Source organism: Dipodomys merriami, unplaced genomic scaffold (assembly GCF_024711535.1).
Source record: "Dipodomys merriami isolate MVZ:Mamm:240054 unplaced genomic scaffold, mDipMer1.0.p SCAF_13, whole genome shotgun sequence".
Taxonomy (NCBI): domain Eukaryota; kingdom Metazoa; phylum Chordata; class Mammalia; order Rodentia; family Heteromyidae; genus Dipodomys; species Dipodomys merriami.
The window spans coordinates 767,993-790,550 of NW_027202604.1; the positions used below are offsets into that span (position 1 = coordinate 767,993).

The 22,558-nt window shown below is 43.4% G+C and overlaps 1 protein-coding gene across 5 annotated transcripts in view; it reads right to left on the reverse strand.

The window, feature by feature from the left end:
- The window catches only part of Arhgef3 (Rho guanine nucleotide exchange factor 3), a 359,337-nt gene that overhangs the window by 192,140 nt on the left and 144,639 nt on the right, over window positions 1–22,558 (reverse strand). Inside the window, exon 1 of one of the 5 annotated variants that reach the window (XM_070018474.1) lies at window positions 14,309–14,405. The exons of the other annotated variants lie outside the window; for them this stretch is intronic. Coding sequence (XP_069874575.1) covers window positions 14,309–14,359 — 51 coding nt within the window. The 5' untranslated portion in view covers window positions 14,360–14,405. Of the gene's footprint in view, window positions 1–14,308; window positions 14,406–22,558 lie in introns of those variants that run through there. 5 annotated transcript variants of the gene reach the window in all.

A 22,558-nucleotide genomic window follows, 5' to 3' on the forward strand; every position in this document is an offset into this window, starting at 1 on the left:
TATTCCAATCTAAGCATAGCTGAGATCCTGGCTACTCACTGATGTAGTTTGAATAGATGACTGAATACAAACTTTACTGGCCAGACAATAATGGCTCACTCCTGTAATCCTAGATAGTGAGGCTAAGATCTGAGGATCATGGTTTGAAGCCAACCAGGCAGGAGAGTTCATGAAACTCTTATCTCCAATTCACCACTGAAAAGCTTGAAGTGAGGCTGTGACTCAAGGGGAAGAGCACAAGCCTTGAGTGAAAAACCTTAGGGACCATGTCAAGGCCCTGAGTTCCACATACACACACCCTTTTGTGGGTGTCCTTGAGGGCCAAAAAGCTAATACCAAGCCTGACTAATGGCCAATGAAAGCAAACCAAAATGGTAAGGAATTAAAAGTAGGAAGAGAACAATAAAAGAAGAATGAGGAAGGGAGAGGAAAAGACACAAGTTCATACGGCACTGATTCTTCTTATTCATAGCAGCTATTTTTCTTTAAAGTTGCCATAAAAACTGAGTTGGTAAATATAAAACCATCACTTCTAAAAATATCACTTCTGGTTGCAGTAATTTGATCAACCAACCATGACACAACCTTTCATTATGTGTGTTTCTGTTTAGGACACCTTATTTAATAAAGTCATTCAGTTAGTTCACATCACCAAACTCATGCATAAACCATGCCTATCTGACACGCATACTTCTCTCAGCAAGGCATCAAACTGTCTTGTGCTTATGACACTAGTAGCATTTCAGCACCACATTTAGTGAGCAATTAAACAGTGAAGTCACCCACAAAAAATACTAAAATGTGGAAGCATGTCACTGAATAGACCCCAATACAGGAGCCTGGTTCACAGAGATCAGGTGTACAGGCAGAGGATCTCCACGATGAATGGGGGTGGGCTCAATTGTCACTGCATGTGCTGGTAAAGATGCACTGTGATTTGGGGTCACAAATTTTACAAAGTGACAAATATGAAGTCTGTGACAGTAAGTGTACAGGCCCTGCACAGAGAGGGCCATAGCTGCCCAGGCCACTTCCTACCCCTCTGTCACACCCTATCTTTAAGAGACTCGTGATGCCTTAGGCAAGACTGACTGTAGACTCTGCAGGACCAGAGCAAATAAAAAACAAGGAGGCCTTTGTCGAAAAAGTTATTGTCACAAGACAACAAAGCAGAGCACTAACCCCAGCAGGCAGCCCTTCCTGAAGCAGGCCCCCAGGCTGCAGATGGAGCACAGGGTCATGACTCCTGCCTGCAGGGAGGCCTGGCCCACGGAGAGGCACTAGCAGTGCACAGGAAAGGTGATCCAAACAGTCACACTGCACAGGGCCTCAGGGCTCTCTCTCTGCTTGGCACCTCAGATGGGATCTAACTTAATAATCTTCAATGAAGATCCATAAACTCCAGATCCCAGCAAACACCCCCAAGAACAACTGACTGGAACATTTCTATCCAAAATAAAGAGTAATATGCCAATTTTTTGACTCCTTCCTCACTTAGGAAACCAATCTGCTTCTTTACACACACACACACACACACACACACACACACACACACACAGAAGGAGGAAGAGGAAGAACAGGAGGAGGAGGAGGAAGAGGCACAGAGGAGGAGGGAGGAAGGAAGGGAGAGAAGAGAGGGAGAGTGTCTTTAAAGAGAAGACTTCCTGAGGTGCCTACAGTTCAGAGTTGATATCTTATCCTCCCAGATCTGGGGTGGCGGGGGGGGGGGGGGGGGGGGAGAGGGAGAGGGAGGTACAGTGATGTTGCAGAAGAGGTTAAGCAAGATGTCATTTCACACCCTCAGATTGGCAAAATTTAAGGAAGAGTTCTCAAACAAGGCTGGAGGAAGACCAGAGATGGCAAGGCCACTCACAGCTTCTGGGCAAGCTGCAGGTTCTTTTTTGGAAAAGCTAGCATGAACACTTAGAGATTTATCCAGGATGTTTATAATAGCAAAGAACTGGAAATAACAAAAATTGCCATCAGTAGGAGGCTAGTATATAAGATATGTGCTAACAAGGTCATGTCGAAAACGAGCTTTACAACGTTGGTGTGCGGGGGGGGGGGGGGGGAGGTAGGGAAGGGATGTGAAGGGTAAACAAAGGAGGAGGCTGAAATGCTTGATAAGAAATGTACGCATTATCTTGCCCATGTAATTGTAACCCCTCTGTACAGTATGTTCACAAAAAAAAATAAAATTAAATTAAAAAAAAGATATGTGCTAATATGCCTGCCAGTCAAAACCAAGCCATCTACCAAGCTCCCTCTTCTTTGTCCTCAGATTCACAGGATAACTAGTTCCAGCACCCCAGCCCCAGTCGCATACTACCTGGCTCACACTGAGAGAGAGAGCTATATGTCCTTCTCTACAGTCTATGAGGATCCCAACTATAGTCACAGCGCTCAGGGCCTCCTGTTTCTAGATCAGCAGTTGCAGACATTTTGGCTTCAGGACTCTTTTATATTTTAGGCTTGTGAAGAACTCCTCAATGAGCTTCTGTTTATGTAGGCTACTATCAACAACAATTTAAAGCATTAGAAAATAAAATTCAGAACCAGGTGCTGGTGGCTCATACCTGTAGCCCTAGCTACTCAGGAGGCTGAGATATGAGGATCCTGGTTTGAAGCCAATCCAGACAAAAATGTCTATGAGACTGGTATCTCTGATTAACTAGCAAAAACCCAGAAGTGAGGTTCAAGTGGTAAAGCAATGAAGCCAAGTAAGAATACAAGGCCCCGGGGGCAAGCCCCAGTAAACACACACACATACACACACACACACACACACACACACACACACACACACACACACACACATATTTCAAATTTTTTAAAAATATTCATTCTTTTAAAGATAAGAATATTAGTCTGGCATTGGTAGCTCACACTTATAATCCTAGTTACTCAGGAGGCTGAGAGCTGAGGATCACACTTCTAAGCCAGCCAGGGCAGGAAGGTATGTGAGACTCTTATCTCTAATAAACTACTCAGAAAAAAAAAACCAGAAGTGGTGCTGTGGTACAAGTGGTAGAGCACTTGCCTTGAGCACAAAGAGGCTCAGGGATAGAATCCAGGCCCTGAGTTCAAGTCCCAGGATCACCTCCTCCACCTAAAGAAAAAAGAATATTATTTGCTGATCTAATTATCTCAATAATTATTAACTGCATTTTTCAAGATAGTGAAGAGTAGCATTGTTTGAACTTTGCCAACTTCTTTAATGTCTGGCTACATAGCAGACAGCTGATTGCATTATTGGTGCCTAAAATCCATTTCCGATGATGTTTTTGTGGTTGGTCAATGATGTTTTTGTGGTTGGTCATTAGACAGTGCCCCTGGGTCTTGGAGACTCAGGGGACCTCAGGTCGTACTTTGAGAGCCCCAGTTTCAAATGTCCTCTATACTGCTGCAGCAGCCCTCTACATGATGCAGTCATCTTGCTTCCATGTCCTTCAACCATCCATAGCTGCCTGTGCCTTTAAAGAGTTAAGTACAAACTAGTAGCCAAACATGTCTTGTCTAGCCAGTCTTATGCATGTCTAAACTCCATGCCTGCCTGCTTTATACATTGGGTTATGACTAAACCTATCCTACAGGTTCATGCCTTGGTCTTGGCCTTCCTCCTTCTAGAAGAACACTTGTGCATCTTTTACAACCAGTCCAACGATCTCCAACACTAGGAAGCCTTCCCTGATGAAGCTTTCCTTTAGAGTTTTCTATGTTTACTTTTTGAATACATAATACAAATGCACAGGATTTAATACCAAAAGGGCAGTACCCCTCTTTCCTACGCCTGCCATCCCCTCTCCCCTAGAAATAACCACTGTAACCAGTTCTGCATTCCTCCAGAGCTGCTCTCAACATAAATAGGCAAGTCATTTCACCCGAATGACAGCATATTAAGTGTCCTGCTGTCCACTGCTTAATACTGTGTCTTGGAAAACAAGATGCATTGTATCTTGGAAAACTTCTCAGGCCACCAACAGAAAATAGCTTTATTTTTTAATAGATGTAAAGTACATTTTTTAAAAATGTTGCTTTAGTGTATTGATCTACACTCCTCAATTACTGGGTTTGCATGTAGGGGCTAATCTTTTGCTGCAGAAAATGTCATTTATTTGCTTGTTGTGCCAGTGTCAGGACTTGAACTCTGGTCTCAGTTGCAGCTTTTTGTTGGTTAACTAGAGATAAAAGTCTTGAGGATTTGTGTGCCCGGGAAGGCTTTGAACCTCAATCTTCAAATCTTAGCCTCCTGAGTAGCCAGGATTATAATAGGCATGAGCCATGGGTTCCTGGCTGCAAATGTCATTCTAGATGAGCCTACTATGTGCATGAGAGAATCTGCAGACTAATACCCAGGAATTGAATGGAATATAATAAACACTGACAAATTGTCTTTGATAAAGCTTGTTTCAAGGTGTACTCCCACTAGCCATCCTGGAAGGGTTCTGTAACCTAACTTAAAAAACCTCTGCAAATACTACAGGCAAAAAATGATACTGTGGTCAAGCTGAAGTCCATACTTTTTCGAGAAGATAGAATCTCTTAGAGTTGCACTTTCCAAGATGATAGTCTCTAGGTTCATGGATCTGTTCGATGTTTACATTCTAGTGAACTAAACCTCAGTAAATTAAGTAAAATTAAGAACACAGTTCGGTTCCTCAGCAGCCCTAGCTACACCTAAAGCGCTCACTGTCACCTAACGGCCTTCATCCTAGGCAGGGAAGGTACAAAACAACCCTCCATCTTGCCGGGCTCCCCTGCAGTTTGTTCAGCACTAGCCAGTGGCCACCACAAGCCACATGTGTCTGCCAGGCACTCACAAGGTAGCAGCCCCTGGAGGAGTTATGTCGAAATGTTAATATGCAGATATACTGACATACATACACTAGAGTAGTAAAATTATTCTTGCTTGTTTCTCTTTTTTCAATGTGTTGACTAGGAAATTTAAAATCACACTTGTAGCTTACATTCTATTCCTACTGGACAAACCCTGAGAACAATGTTCCATCGATATTTGGATTTTAGCATTTTTCTTTTATTTTTTCTTTCCTTTCCTTTCTTTTCTCTTTTTTTTCTTTCTTTTTGTTTTTGGAGGGGGTAGGGGATTTGAACTCAGGGCGAGGGTATTTTCCCTTAGCTTTTCTGCTCATCTGGTTGCTCTACCACTTGAACCATACCCCTTCTTTTAGTTTTTTGCTGGCTAATTGGAGATAAGAGTCTCATAGACTTTTCTGCCTAGGCTTGTTTGGAACCATAATCTTCAGAGCTCAGACTCCCGAGTAGCCAGGATGGTACAAGTATGAGCTACCAGCACCCAGCAGGATTTTTCTTTTTTACACAGAAACAACTGAAATTAATATCAATACAAATAAAAATAGACTCATGGGGTCTCTTGTTCCTCCCTCCACCCCTCCCTCCACACAGACAGGCTGGGCAGCAAAAAGAGGAAGGGAGATCACCATCCTGGTGACAAAGAATCAGCCCTGAAATAAGAGCAGCTCATGGGGCGGCCACCTAGGCGTCACAGACAGGAAGCGGTGGCATCGCTGACCCCAGGCAGGGGCTGATTTCCTGGTGGCTGCAAAAACAAGGCATCAGAGAACAAAGTGCCTTCGAAACTAAGAATAGAAGAATGGCCCACGGTAAGATTTGCAGGATTCTGGCAGAACAATGCCTCTCACTCTGTCCCTACTCCACCTTCCACCCTGGGCTTGATCTGGTCTCAGCACAAATGTCCCTTGCCGGTAATCTCTATGCACAGCTCCGGGTTAAGGACAAAAGGACACAGTGGAAAGGGGAGAGCAAATGAAGAAATGGCGAGGGGTTCTGCCCAAGACATGGCACACATATTTCTGGCATCCATATCTTTTGCTTGGGATATGGGGTTCAAGAAAACCCAAGCTTTGTAACATGAGCCATAAAATGGGCAGTATTCTAAAAAGGAATGAGAGAAGATGAAATTATGTCTGAGCATAGGTCATCTGTTTGGGAGAAGACATTAATTTTATTACTATTATGGTGAGCTGTGTGTCTTTGAGCAAGTGGACTGGCCTCTCTGAGTCTGTTTCATATAATCTGTCACATAAAGCAGCTGAGTAATATGTGCTTTCCTACTTCTTCAGTGGGAAAATGCTGGGACCCTTTCCACCTGCCCACCTTCTTCCTCATTGTCCCACTCATTTAGAAAACACTCACTGGGCAGCTGTAATGAATCAGATTCCAAACGTAACACTGGAATCCAAATACACAAAAACATTTCTTCCACTGAATTGATTTCTTAAGAGAAGGATAGAGGAACCAGATCTGAAGCTTTTCAGGGAGGACCAATTGCTTGTGATTTTACACTCAAAGGTGCACAGGGGACAGGGAATGGTAATTAGGGAAGCAGTGACAGGCCAAGTACCATGCTAAATTCTTAGTTCATGGGGGTGCTTAAAGTGTTAGCACCCCCAAACAGTTCACAATGAATATGTGGGAATAAACACCAGTCCTTTCTCCCATTAGGAGATCCTAAGCCTTTAACTGGCCAGGCTGGGACGCCAGGTGTCTGCCCCCAAAATGGTGGCATCTGCCCAACAGGGGGCCTAGAAAGTTCAAGAGAGACAAGCCCAGTGAGACATTCATTATGTACTCACTGAGAAACTAATACCTACTGGGTCTTGGGTTAATTGATCTTCCCCCAGCCTTTATTATCCCTATTCTCTACTCCCCAGCACTAGAGAGTGTTTCACATAGTACATACTCAATTAAACATAGACTGACTGACCATTGCTGGTAGATTAATTTGTTGCCTGGCAAGTATTTAAGATCTTCTCTCTTTCTCTTCCATAGCTTGGGCCTGTGGCTTGCTCTGGCCAATGCCATAGGGGCAGGAGAGATGATACCAATTCCAGGCCTAGGCTGTGTGCTTGTGCTTGCCCCTCTGGATGTTCTGACCTCCACAGGAGAAGAATCACACATGAACCCATGTCGGGCAGACACTCCATAGCCTCTTAAGACTGCTTTCAGCATAGCTTGTGTCTGTGCGGTGTTACTCAGCAAAAACTGAGAAGAATCTCCTTTACCCATATGCAGCAAGGAGCAGTCCTGGCCTCCCTCACTCGTCACAGGGTCGAGATTTCAGATAGTGGGTTATTCTGTGGCTTTCTTTCCACTTCCGCTCCAGGCTAGTAATGGGTCACTGCAAGAGGACAGCAGAGGCTACAGAGACTTGTACTTTGGCCATCTTGGCCCCTGGTGCAGAGGCAGGTACAACGCTCTCAGATGAGGCCTGATGAATTGAAGGATGAGGGTCACTGATCATTCCTATTGGAGGAGCAGAGGTCAGAACGAAACAGACAACAGCTGGGTCTCAGGGACTCAGAACCACAGATTCTGCAGTCCCCTATATGAGGGAAGGGACATTAAATCATGATATAACATAAACTCATATCAGATCATGGACAATACAACAATATTCATTTATTAGAATGCATTTTAGGAAACGGATCCAACCTGTGTGTAAGACCAAACAAAACACCAAACCAAACAAACAAAAAAAAAGCAGCCAACTGAAATTAACACAGTAAGAACAATTCCAATGGTGTGTGCTTGGAAGGCATTGGTGGGTAAACCCAATGAGTAAGGGGTTCACTGCAGGTCTCTCTGTCCTACAAACCACAATTATGACCATTGTAAACAACAAGGTGCTCTGTTTGAAGGGCTTCACAGATTCAATTCCATGTTATTTATTTGTTTTTAATTTCTTGGTGTACTGGGGTTTGAACCTAGAGCCTCATGTTCTCCTGTTACATCTCTTCCCCACCCCTTTCCCTCCTCTCCCTCCCCTCCCCTCCCTCTCATACTAGAGCTCAAACTCAGGTCCTCGGCAATGTCCTCTTAGCTTTTTCAATCAATGATGCCACTCTACCACTTGAACCATAGCTCTTCTTCTGGTTTTCTGGTAGTTAATTGGAAATAAGAGTCTCATGGACTTTTCTGCTTTTCTGGTCTTGAACTGCAGTCCTCAGATCTCAGTTTCCTGAGATCTTTTTTTCTTTTTTCTTTTTTTTCCTTTTTTTAAAATTGGTCATGGGGCTTGAACTCAGGGTTGGGCTTTTTCACTCAAGGCTAAAGCTCTACCACTTTGAGCCACAGTGCCTCTACTGGTTTTCTAATGTTCAGCTGGAGATAAAAGTCTCACAGATTTTCCTGCCCAGGCTGGCCTTGATCCACAATGCTCAGATCTCAGTCTCCTGAGTAGCTGGGATTACAGGCATGAGCCACTGGTACCAGGTTCCAGGTTCTTAACATATGAGTCTCTAACCTCTGGATGGAGAACCTGGTGCCAGGAGTTCAGCATCACCCAAGAATAACTGCAGAATCCAGAAACTGGATCCCAAACTCGACTCTCACTGTTTGCTCCACAAAGAACAGTGGAACGAACACAAGGCAGGGGTAGACCCTCAATGGCAGGTACAGGTCAGGGTCTGAAGCATGAAAGGAAGAGGGCAATGAACACCCACAGTCAAAGCAGGGAGGAGATGGCCAAATAAGCCAGGCAGCCACGCCTCTGTGGTGGTGTACCAGGAATGTGGAGGTTAGAAAATGGAGTTATTCTGAAAGAGGGCAGATTGAGCATGGAGTATCACACACAGCCTGCTTCCTTAACACTTCCCCAAGAGAGCTGCCCACCCAGCCAGCACCAGGAACTGGTTTTCCTAAGTGACATCCACATTGGCTATATTTAGATCCTAAAGTCACCATTGTTTCTGTCCCAGTAGACAGTCAGAACCACCACCCTGACCTTTGTCCCTTGTGAGTCACACATCTGAACATTCTATGGAAAGAGGCTTTCTCAGGGTCTTTTTGGAGTCATTTTCCCTTTCATAGCCCCAATTTGAATCCTGGGCAAGCAGTGATAACTCAGGTGAGCCAGGAGCGTTACAGGAAGTCCTTCTATGGAAAACGCTGCTTCTTTCCCTCTATAATGTCAAACCAGGTCCACATTGTCTCAGGACACAGGTGTTTTGCAGCCTTGCTGTTCCGAAGCTTTCACACAAAGGATGTTTCACTAATAGCTACCAGCATGTTCTATGGCATGGGGCTCATAGCATGGACATTGTCAGGCAATGTAGTGAGTGACTTCAGTCATTCCTCATGACAACCCCAGAGTGAGGCACTGCTTATTATACCAACTTACAGAGCAGAAAAGTGGACTCAGAGAGGTTTGGTTACACACCTTGGATTGCATGGATGATTACATCTAACTTCTGCTGTTTTCCATAGATACAAAACTACTCTGATCAGATCTAGGAAGATAAGAATATGAGACTCTGTATGTGTGTGTGTGTGTGTGTGAGAGAGGGGGGGGAGGGAGAGGGAGAGGGAGACGGGGGGGGGAGAGAAAGAGAGAGAGAGAGAGAGAGAGAGAGAGAGAGAGAGAGAGAGAGAGAGAGAGAGAGAGAGAGAGAGAGAGAGAGTGTTCTGGGCTTGAACTCAGGGCCTGGACACTGTCCTGACTTTTGTGCTCAAGATGAGTGCCCTACCACATAAGCCACAGCTCCACCTCTGGCTTTTTGGTGGTTAACTGGAGATTAAGGGTCTTCAAACTTTCCTTCCCAGGCTGGCTTCAAACTGCTATCCTCAGATCTCAACCTCCTGAGTATCTATGATTACAGGTGTGAGCCACGAGCACTTGGAATGAACATGAGGATTTTTAAGGAGTTCCTTCCCTTTTCCCTCTTCTCCCTCCCACATCTAGCCCCCAATTTCCCCAGACCCTTTTCTGAAGACTCAGAGCCAAGTTATCAAATTCACTCAATAATATATTTCCAAGAGCAGAGTAAGAGTCAGTAACCAGCTAGTCAAATACATTGAGTTCAAGATGGTATCTTTGGAAAAATGTGTGCTTAATAACACTTGTTCAATCATCTGCCCTTGAAATAGAGCAGATGTAAAAACTAGATTTTACTTTTTGTGTAAAATATTTGCATACACAGATTCCTCTATCAGAGCTAAAATGAGATTAGAGACATAGTTATTTGATAAGTAGGGAAAATGAGTCCAAGGAGAAAGTGACTTTGTCCTAGGTGTCTCTAAGTTAGCTGCTAACTGAACCACACTCAACACTCACCAAAATGGGATGATTCAACAAAGAACTGGAAAGCAACTGTTCCTTCAGATGCTGAAGGTAGGAGATCAGAAAAGGAACCTTGAATGAAATCATCACACGGCCCCTAATGGCTAGGGATATTATTTCTGGGACCATTTTGCCAGGTAGGTGACCTTGGGCAAATTATCTTCTCTAAGTCTGTTTCACTATCTGCAAAATGTGGACAGTAAAAGCCAATTCATATATGCTGTTAAGAATTTCATAAGCTGGGGCTGGGAAGGTGATTCAGTGGTAAAGTAGTTGCCTTGCATGCATGAATCCCTGGGTTCGATTCCTCAGAACCACATAAACAGAGAAGCTGGAAATGTGGCTCAAGTGGTAGAATACTAGCCTTGAGCTGAAGAGCTGAGGGACAGTGCTTAGGCCCAGAGTTCAGGCCCCACAACCGACAGGAAAAAAAAAAAAAAGAATTTCATAAGCTAGCTGAGTGCAATGGCTCAGACCCATAATTATTTTTACTCAGGAGGTGGTGATTGAAAGGATCAATGTTTGAGACCGGCCTAGAAAAACAGACAAAGCCAGGCACTGGTGGCTAATGCTTATACTCCTAGTTACTCAAGAGGCTGAGATTTGAGGGTTGTGGTTCAAAGCCAGTAAAGTCCATAAGACTCTTATCTCCAATAAACCACTGAAAAATCAGAAGTAGCTGGGAATGTGGCCTAGTGGTAGAGAGCTTGCCTAGCATGCATGAAGCCCTGGTTTTGATTCCTCAGTACCACATAAACAGAAGAAGCCAAAAGTGGTGCTGTGGCTCAAGTGGCAGAGTGCTAGCCTTGAGCAAATGAAGCTCAGGGACAGTGCCTAGGCCCTGAGTTCAAGCCCTAGGACTGGCAAAAAATAAAATAAATTGTAAAAATCGGAGTGACACTGTGGCTCAAAGTGGTAGAGTTATAGATAGCCTTGAGGGGCTGTGTCCAGGCCCTAGGTTCAAGCCCCAAGACAAAGAGGACGAGGCAGGGCAGGGTAAGGAGAAAGAGAGAAAGAGAGAAAGAAAGAGAGAAAGAAAGAAAGAAAGAAAGAAAGAAAGAAAGAAAGAAAGAAAGAAAGAAAGAAAGAAAGAAAGAAAGAAAGAAAAGAAAAGAAAGAAAGAGAAAGAAAGAAAGAAAGAAAGAAAGAAAGAAAGAAAGAAAGAAAGAAAGAAAGAAAGAAAGAAAGAGAAAGAAAGAAAGGAAGAAAGAAGGAAGGAAGGAAGGAAGGAAGGAAGGAAGGAAGGAAGGAAGGAAGGCAGGCAGGCAGGCAGGCAGGAAGGAAGGAAGGAAGGAAAGAAAGAAAGAAAGAAAGAAAGAAAAGAGTCTACCTCAACCAAAAAGCCGAACACAGGGATATATGCCTGTTATCCCAGCTATTTGGAAAGCATGAATAGAAGGATACTTCAGGCTTGCCTGTGCATAACAGGGACACCTATTCATAAACTAATGGAAACAAAAGGAATTAGGGCACATTGCTCAAGTGGTAGAGTACCTAGCAAGAGCAAAGCCTCAAGTTCAAACCCCTGTAACAGGAACTGGAGGCAGGGCTCAATTTGTAACTCACCAACCTCAGTGAAAAAGCTAAAAGAAAGGATAAAGTCCTAAGTTCAAACCCCAGTTGCCAGCACACAAACGAAACAAAACAAACTCTAGTACAGTACCCTCCCCCGAAAATTCATATGTGATATGAGAGAAGTGCTCAGTATCATAGCATCTAATAAACATATTAACATTGCACTTTCACTCACCTGAAAACAATTTTAAGTGTTACCAATACCCATATCTTAAAGGTTCATCAAGTGAGCAAATAGATGGGTGTGTGGCATGGGAGAAAACAAAAGGCTGACATTACTCAAGTCACACAAGAGGATTAAAGACACGTGTCTGTACAACAGCAACAGAAGAGAAACAAAATCCAAGACTGGGAGAAAATGTTTGCCTATCAAATAAGGGATAAATATCCAGAATATAAAGAGAATTCCTAAAAGAAAGAAACAAAAGTCAGTCTTATTCAAAACCTAGCAAAGGACTCAAACAGAAATTTCTCTACAAAATGGCCAATATGCACCTAGAAAGATGCTTGACACTACTAATCATTAAAGAAATGGCGCCAGGCGCCAGTGGCTCACGCCTGTAATCCTAGCTACTCAGGAGGCTGAGATCTGAGGATTGCGGTTCAAAGCCAGCCCAGGCAGGAAAGACCGTGTGTGAGACTCCTATCTCCAATAAACCACTAGAAAACCGAAAGTGGCACTGTGGCTCACATGGTAGAGCGCTTGCCTTGAGCTGCAGAGCTGAGGGACAGCGCCCAGGCCCAGAGTTCAAGCCCCGCGACCGACCAAAGAAAGAAGAAGAAAAAAAAAAAAGAAATGGCAACACAAAGACCTACATCATGATAATACTTTACACCCATAGGCTAATAACAAACAAACGCCCCAGAAAATTACAAGTGTTGACAAGGTGTGGAGAAACTGGAACTCTTGTAAACTTTTAGTTGAATTGTAAAATAGTACAAATGTTGTGTGGTTCCTCAAAAAAAAGTTAAAAGTTATGTTCCAGCAATTCCATTTTGGGGTATATAACTCCCCAAATTGAAATTAGGGTCTCAAAAGAGATATCTGGTTGTGGACCAGTGGCTCATACTTACAACCTTTAAATACTCAGGAGGCTGTGATCTAAGGATGACAGTTCAAAGCCAGACCAAACAGAAAAGCCAATAATACTCATATCTCCAATTAACCATCAAAAAGCTGGAAGTGGAGCTATGGATCAAGTGGTAGAGTGACAGACTTGATGAAAAAGCCAAATGAGAATTTGAGACTCTGAGTTCAAGCCCCAACACTAGTGCACGCATGCACGTACACACACACACACACACACACACACACACATACACACACACACACACACACACAAATGATATTTGTATATCCATGTTCATAACAACATTATTCACAATGCTAAAACATATAAGCAACCCAAGGGTTAAGTAAAATATGCTATATGGATAAGTAAAATATGCTATATAACAAATCAAAATATAATTCTTCCAAACAGAAGAAAATTCTGATGTATGCTACGAAATGGATGAACTTTGAAGGCATTATGCTAAATGAAACAAGCCAGTTACAAAAAGACAAATACTGCTTCACTCAGACTGTGGAAGTGACTTCAAGTTAATGGGTGTAGTTTCAATTTTACTGAACAAAGAGCTAGGAGATGGATATTGGTGATAATTATATATTACAAATGTATTTAACATCACTGAATTATATGACTGAAAATGGATGTGATGGTAAATTTAAGTTAGGTGAATTTTACCACAGTAAAAATAATTGAAAAAATAAGTCTGTATGTGTGTAAATAATCATGGGAAAGAATTGAAACCAGAATTGCAAAACATCAGGTAACTGATCAGAATGGAAAAAGAACTTGTATTTCCTTTTTTATCCCAAACACCAATTTCTACCCCCAAATAAACAAATACAGAAAATAAAAGGGACAGAGGGGGATAAGCTTCAAGACTCTTACTCATTCTTCACCTCACAGGAATGAAACATTTCCAGCCACTTCTCCCAAAATAACCCAAACCATGCACCAAGGCTGTACATGAGAAGTCTGAACCTCCACTGATTTTCTAACTCATCTTCCGCATCATGACAACTCCGGACACCAGCATCACTAGAGAAACCTAGAAAGAGTTGCTCTGAGTATAATGAACTTTCACAACTGGGTTTAGCCATCTTCCAATCCAAAAAAAAGGAAAAAAAATGACCTTGGAATCCATTTTGTGAATAAGTAACATCAAAACACAAAGCAGATGCACACTTCTCTCAGTCTTTCTTCCTTTCATTAAAAAAAAAAAAAGTGAAATGCTAGCATCATGGAGCACAGAGTGATCAGCCCCCTCCCTTCCTCTCCTCCAATCACAGATGGCAGAGGAAGCTCTCACAGCAAACCATGCCATCAAGCTGGCCATCGAAACCCACAAAACACTGGCATTCAACACAATCACGAGTTCTTTCCTGATTCTTAGGAAGACGAGGCAGGAATCTGGCTCCATCGTTCCTGTTCTGTTCCTTGGGTAGTAAGGAATGCTGTGCCCTCCCATACCCCAGCTCCTGGCACAGGCAGAAGCTTGGGCAGGCATTGAGAGCACCCACCCTGGGGGCCACGGGGAGCTTACCTGCGTGTAGACAGAGAAGCAGCACCACAGCGTGGGGCCCTCCGAGCTCATCCACCCAGACTCCCAGGCCCTAACTGTGGGGAAGCCTTGCAGAGGGGATTCTCTGAGCAGCGCTGAGCATGGTTTCCCTGAAGGAACTCCTCCCCACCACTTGGGCGGCATGACAGGAAGTGACAGGGGCCATCAGTTACAAATGTCAGAAGCAGAGAGCTGCACCAGCCCAGGGCTAGCCACCTCAGTGCCTGCCTGTGACAGCTGCTCTTTTACAGCACTCTTGGCCTCTGGCATTCAAAGACCCAGTAGACTTTCAGATCTGGCTGACAATCCTCAGCCTGTAAGAGGCAAAGAATACTCACTGGGTCCCCACCTAACACCAGGGTGGCTGTCCACCAGCTCTAGGGGATGTGCTGTCTCCCATGGGGGTGGGGAGGGGAAAACAGACAGTCAAGGGGCCATCACTATGAGAAGAGACAGTAGGATGTCAGCAAAGAGGAATCAATAGTTTCCTTGAGCTTTATGCCCTGCCCAGGATATAGAGCACACACTGAGTTCTAATTTCAAAGCAACTACACACCCATCCGTTCCTTTTTTTTTTTTAACTTAGGCAAATCTGGCATTTTCCCTCCAGAGCCCTTTCAAATTAACTACTTCTGGAAACTGTCCTTTTGACATTTGTCCAAGAGCACAAGAGACTGTCCTGCTTTCTTCAGACCAAGTAACGTTCTCATTTCATAGATGAGCAATGTATCCCAAAAATCAGATCCTTTTGGGTAAGGCAGATGGTCTTACAATAACCTGTAAGGTTTGGGTGTAAAAACTATGCTAAAGTCCAACTCTTCCCATGGCAAAAAAAAAGCACCCCAATCTCCCTGCACAGTGGCCGAGGCTCTCAAGTTCAAGGACATCTCAATTCATCCTAGTTCTTAAATGATTCCTTTTTGTTTACTTCTCTAATGAGATACAATTTAGTTTGCCAGAATCTTCTTTAATTGCAACATTTATTTGCAGAGATTCAGCCTGGGCTTTCCCAGGCTTTCTTACAAATGCATAGATTTTTGGAATCTTCCTATGTCTCAGCCTTGTGTAAGGTCAAGACCCAACACATAAGTAAGTTTACTGGGGCTGCAAACTTTTGGCCTGACAGAAGGAAAGCCAATCCAAAGCTTGACGTAAGAGCTCAGCTCTTTCATACTTCTAGGAATTTTCAAACAAATATTAAGGGAACCAAGAATTAATTGTGCCTACTGAATGTGTTTTTTACAGAGACAAAGGCTGAGAAGGCTTCTCAGAGCAAGAGACACAGGAGCAGCTCTGAGGGGTGCTGTGAAGCAGAAGAGCAGACAAGGCCATAGTGTTGAGGTGCTTCAAAAGTAAGCAATGCTAGGCAGGTGCCAGTGGCTCACACCTGTAATCCTAGCTACTCAGATCTGAGGATCATGGTTTCAAGTTGGCTCTGGCAGGAAAGCCTGTGACCCTTTTCTCTCAATTAACTAGCCAGAAGTGGCATTGTGGCTCAAGTGGAAGAATGCTATCCTTGAGCAAAAAAGCTGAGGGACAGCACCCAGACCTTGAGTTCAAGCCCCAGGACACACACACACACGCACGCACACACACGCACACACACACACGCACGCGTGCACACACACACACACACACACACACACACACACACACACACACACACACACACTGAATACTAGAATAGGTCTGAAAGGCTTGACTCTTACTTCAAGAAGTATGAGAAGCCACACCTGTTGAGGAAAGACGGAAGTGAAATCTATATAAAAATGCTACTGGCTGAGCATCTGTGTGTGACCGCAGGTCTGGCACCAGTGTTTAGTAATGTGTGTCCTTCAGCAGTGGTACTCAACAAAAGGTAGGGTAGTTTCAGAGCACCATTGGCATTCCCTATTTCCCAAGCCTGATGCCCTACTAAGCAAGTGGGGCAAGGGGACAAAGGCAGTTTCTCATTTACACAGTGAGCCCTACACTTATTTGTATCTGAGATCAGCCAGCCTTGCTGACAACTGAGCTAATGAAGAATTCTAGTCACCTGAGACCCCTGAAAGGTTCTCTAAGGCCAGCCTCACCCAGGGAGCATCCAAAGGAAATACAAGATGAGTAGAGCACACTATAGTTTGTTTCTTTTCTGGAAAGAAACAAATCCTAGAATGATTCAACCTCGGTTTCAGCTGCTAGCTGTGAACAGGGTAGAGAGGAACTGAAATTCGTGGGCTGCAGCAATTAGTGGTAGAGCTGAGACTTGAGTGGGGTCTGGGGTAGGTAGCAATGAATGAGGGAGGAAATGGGGAGGGGAGCCAGCAGACGTTCGGGCAGGGCACAGCAGCACAGCCTACAGAAAGGAAGGAAAAGCCAGGGCACAGACATTTTCCTCACCACTGCTACAACTCTCACCAGAAACAAGAACCTCAGCAACGAAATTAGCCCTTATAGATAACACCCTAAGAGGAAAACTTCAGCACTAAGCAGCTCCTGATTTGCAAAGTTCAAGTTCATTGGGAGCCACAAAATGGGAGTTCATAAAGTAACAGTTGTCTCTGTTTAAGATGCTGAAGAAAAGAAAAGGGAAAAAGGAAAACATTCAAATATGTTTTCCTCATGCATTTTTTGAATGTCTGAAGTTACATAATGTCATTATAATATAGTCAAACACACAGAAGACTATAAAGTAAAAAAAAAGTGAGTCTTGTCTCATACCTGTAATCATAGTTCCTCAGGATGAGAATTGAGGACGTGGTTTAAAGCCAGACTGGGTGGAAAAATACTTGAGATTTTAATTAATTTTTTGTCAGTCCTGGGGCTTGAACTCAGGGCCTTGGCACTATCCCTGAGCTTGCCATAGTACCACTTCTAGCTTTTTCTGTTTCTGTGGTACTAAGGAATGAAATCCAGGACTTCAAGCAGGCCAAGCAAGCACTCTATCACTAAGCCACATACCCAGCCCTTCCTTGAGACTCTTATCTTGAATTAACCAGCAAAATGCTGGAAGTGGAGCTGTGGCTAAGGTGGCAGACCACCAGTCTTGAATGGAAAAAGTTAAGCAAGAGACCTGAGTTCAAACCCCAGTATCAATGCTCGCATATACGCACATACACACATCTATATACACGGTGCCCCCAAAGCCCTGCCCCAGTTCTCTTTGCCAGAGAGGTACAGGTTAAAGCCAGATGTAGACAGAAGCTGATAGACCCAACAGTCTTCAGAACCAGATGGTGAAGGACCTGAAAGTAAAGGCTCACCAGCACTAGGTACCACTAAGAACATTTGTTTTACTAGGCCCAGAGTGTTTGGGCCCACGGTGACCAGACATTCCACTTTCCTCAAGAAAAGCCTGAAAGCCACTGTTAGTGGCTATAATCAGGAAGTTGAGATCTGAAGATAGAGGTTCGAAGCCAGCCCAGTAGGAAAGTTGTGAGATCCTGATCACCAATTAACCACCAAAAAGGCTAGAGGTGGAGCTGTTGCAGAGCACCAGCTTTGAGCAAAAAATGATAAGGGTTAGCACCCAGCCTTCCCTGAGTCCTTGAGGAACCAGAGAACCCCACTTGGGACCAGTAACACCTTAATGACAGCCCCTTTAGGGGACCAATCACCACATGGTTCATGCCTTTTTTGGGTCCACTAGTAGCATTTTTTTTTTGCCTTTCATTAATTGTGCCTTGCCTGTTTAGATATTTAATATTCTCACAGATAGGATGAGGAACTTTACTAATCAGACTGTCTCTCAGACAGTACCTGGTTGAACAGCAACTCAGAGAAAACTCATATTGATTACTTTACCACTTTTCAACAGGAAGTAGTTTCAGAAGAAACAACCACGGCCCGTGTTCCCAGTCCAGTACCCATACCTATTAAACAACAAAGGGAGGAATGTTGGTATATCCTCCTCCATTTTGACTTAATAACCTCATCTTAGGTCCTCAGCCCTTTCCCCAAAATCAGGAGGCTAGACCAGGCCTGGCCACAATTTTAACTCCCACCCCCTTGCCCCACAGCCTCCAGGCTTCAGTAGCAGCGGGATGGCTTCCCCCCCAGACCTAACCGTCCGTAACTGTTGCAATCAGTAAACCCTGCCCTTGTTATGTGCTATAAGTGTTTTGCTCAGCTTGAAAGGCACAGGCATGTCAGTTTGCTGACAACGAACTTTGCAACTTTGCTATACAAGACTTGTGTGGTGTGGTCTACTGCTGTACAAGGCTTGTGTGGTGTGGTCTACTGCTGTACAAGGCATGTGTGGTGTGGTCTACAGGGCTGCTTTCAGTAATATCTTTTTCTTCTTCTAAAACATGAACAGCAACATTGTTCAACCACTGTACCTCCCACAGAACACTGAGCAATTGTCCATGTCATGTACATGTTCATGTTCAACCTCTTACTGCAGAGCATACTGACTATATGAATGAAACTTAAACCGTTCAGCCCCTGCCCTGTGCATGGATATGCTTCAAATGTTGCGTTGCTTCTGTCAGCACTGAATACTTGACAACACATGATAGAAGTCCAGAGTAGATATTAATACATCATCAAGCTTCAGATTCCCTCCCTCCCTCCCTCCCTCCCTCCCTCCCTCCCTCCCTCCCTCCCTCTCCCTTTCCCCCTCCCTTCCTTCCTGCCTTCTTTCCTCTCTTAGCCTCTATACTGAGGCTTGAACTCAGGGCCTCATGTTCTTTGCCCGTTTGCTCAAGGCTGGCACTCTACCACTTGAGCTAGCCTCCACTTCTGGCTTTTTGCTGGTTAAGTCTCAGAGACTTTACTGCCCAGGCTGGCTTCAAACCATGACCTCAGCCTCTTGAGGACCTGCTATTACAGGCATGAGCCACCAATGCCCTGCTTTAAAAAAGATTTTTTTTAACTCAAAGACTCCAGCTTGCTACATCCTACTACTTAAGATTCTCTTCCTTATGTTGACTAGGATTTGCTTTAAACAGTGATACTCTTGCCTCTACCTCCCAAGTAGCTGGTATTACAGGTATGCCTTACTATTCTACCACATCTGGCCTATGACTGCAGATTGTAATGTTTTAACATGACCCTTACTGGTTTTTTGTTTGTTTGATCTTTACAGTTGTTCCAAAGTGGGCCTTAATATTATTTGTACTCTGCAGACTGAGACTCAAAAGGGAAGTATGAACTTACATATAGCACAAAGCCTGGAAATGTAGAGGCTGGTTAGGAGAGGGCCCAGTTGTCTGGTTTCAGAGATTCTGCTATGCGCATGTGTACAGCTTCCTGAAAAACCAGCCAGATCCCTGCTCTGGGATATACTACAATTTGACACATTAGACCCAAACCATTGGAAAAGAAAAGGGCCTCTCACAGTACAATTCACTTGACACTTGGAAAGAAAAATCTCACTTTAAAGCCTCTCTTCACAGTCATCTGAGGCAAATTCTACATACATTAGAGAGATTTTTAAAAAGCCACAAAACCTATGAAACTGTGGGGGACTGACTTCTCAATGTTTGATAGTTTTCTTAAAGTGTGTGAAGGTGAATCATATCTATTTCTACGTGGGAAACTACCTATAAGGCACTTTCAATGTGCCTGGCCCCTTTGTTCCCACACCTGGTTAAAAAACCAAACTGGTGACAACCTCTCACTGGACTCTAAAGAGACCAGTTCCCAAATGCGGACCTAGATAAAATGTCACCCAACACTCTGGAGTACCAATGGAGCCATGCTGCTGTGCTTCCTGGGCTACAAAGGGAATCCCAGGTCAGCATGAACTATTCAATGCAACTCAGTATGATAATAAACAAGGGCTAAGAACGTAGCTCAGTGGAAGAGTCCTCGCCTGGCATGCTCAAGGCCCTAGGTTCAAATCCAAACACTAAAAAGCAGCAAGTAATGGTGATTCTTACCCTTGCAAATCTATTCTGACTCCTTAAGCTCTGTTCTATTTGTACCTAAGAAGCCAAAAAGATGTCATAGAAACTTAAGAGCTGGAAAAGCCTCAAAGCCTTTAACCAAATCCATTTGGGGCCTAATATTTAAAATTATTCCTCAAACTGAATTGAAAAATAGGAAGCAGAAAAATCTCCATAGAAATGAAATGCTAATAGCCGGGCGCTGGTGGCTCACGCTTGTATTCCTAGTTACTCAGGAGGCTGAGATCTGAGGATCGCGGTTCAAAGCCAGCCCAGGCATGAAAATCTGTGAGACTCTTATCTCCAATAAACCACCAGAAAACCAGATGTGGCACTATGGCTCAAGTGGTAGAGTGCTTGCCTTGAGCTGAAGAGCACAGGGACAGTGCCCAAGCCCACAGTTCAAGCCTCACGACCGACAAATAAAAAAGAAGAAAGAAATGAAATGGTACTAGTGACCAAATAAAAACAGTCAATTGTCCACTGGTTTAAACAAGGACCTAACATAAGAAGTGCTCTTTCACAAGTCCAAGGTCTCTAAGGCAGTTAGTAAAGTCTGGTAAAACAAGGGAAAACCCACATTTTGGTTGAGAGGAGAGTTACAGCAGGACACTGTGGTGTTAGCAGACAGAGAGACAATGAATAATACAAACTTCTAAGTTTGTAGTGCTTGGGAGCTAATTTGTGTTAGAATGTCTTCATAACACTCCTTAGTGCTAGAAGCCAATTTTTTTTTTTTATATGCTGGCTTGAACTCTGGGCCTGGGTGCTGTCCTTTTAGCTTTTTTACTCAAGGCTAGCACTCTATCACTTGAGCTACACCTTTACTTCTGGTTTTTTGGTGGTCAACTGGAGATAAGAGTATCATGGACTTCTTGTCCAGGCTGGCTTCAAGCCTTGATTCTCAGATTTCTCAGCCTCCAAGTAAGTAAGATCACCCTCATGGGCCATCAGCTTAGAAGCCAATTTTGAACAAATACCCTGCCTCCCTCACCATAATTGTGAACAAAGTCCAGACACAACTCTATGCCATGTCAGGTGGTTTAGTTCAAGAGATTCAAATGTTGACTCTTTTGTGAAAAGAAACTTTGCTTAATAATCCAACTAAACAAGATTACCAAATGATGAGAAGAATGTACGAATGGATCTGCCTTGCAAGTCAAGAATGAATAAATAGAAAAGTCTTCTTCTATACTCTACAATAAGAACTAATAATAAATGATGCTCCAACATGGAAACCTCCACAGGTTGCTAACCAGGGGTAATCTCCACTGTTTACCTTGCTTTGTTATAAGTCATTGCTTGTGGTCTGTATTTCCTTCTCTCTAAACAAATCCAAACTTTTAGAACCAAATTCCTCACACTATTTTGACATCTGATATATAGACAGCTATTCTAAATGATAAATGGTGGAGGTGGGGAGAAGCTGTCTTTTTTGGAGACAGCTATAATGCAGCCCTGGTTGGGTCTGAGTTCTACCACCCTCGATAAAGAATTTCTCTGCATGGAGCACATAGGACCTGCTTGCAAATAAGCTATTTATTTCTTAGAAACATGAGCCTCCTGGGTATAGCTTTTTTCAAGGGACTGCCAAGTTCTCTTCCTTATACTGTCAGTTAAAAGCAAAACTTCTGTGGGTTGCTGACCTCTGCCCAATTCATAGGAAGAAAAAAGGTTTAAAAACTGATTAGCTGATATCTTTCTGCCAAAGAGCTTCCTTGCTTGGAAATGAGACTCACTATTTGACATCTTATTGCCAAATCAGGTTAGAAGCGGAAAATCTGCACAAGGGGAGAGGAGTGGTATTTTTCATACTTAAATTGAATATTTAGGAAGATTTTAAGAAATAATTTGCTTATATTAAAAAAAACCTTCAACAAACTGAATATCTGAGACAAAATATATACCAAAAGGAAAATATTTTTTTTTAAAGTTTCTCACTGTTGTTTTTGACTCTAAATTCCTGCTTGGGGATAATTTGTGGGAATGACTGGTGGGCTGGCATAATGAATTGTAAATTAATACAGGGCTCTCCCATTTACTGGATGGATCACCTGGTAAATCACTTAAGTTGCTTGACCCTTAGTTTCCTCATGTATGAGACAGGACTAATGGTCCCCTTCTCCTCCCAGGGTTGTGGGGAGAAGCATAGACACTTGTATAAAGGAAGAACAAAGGCTAAAGAGGACATGTGGGGGGAGGACATGGGGAGGGAATCCTCATATTATTCTTTTTATTTTTATATAGATTCACATTTTCCCATAATAAAATGTGAAACAAAAAATTTAAAACACAATAATATTTATTTTTCAAAGATGAGAGGAAGTTGGGTTTTTTTTAAATGTCATTATGGATACTGGTT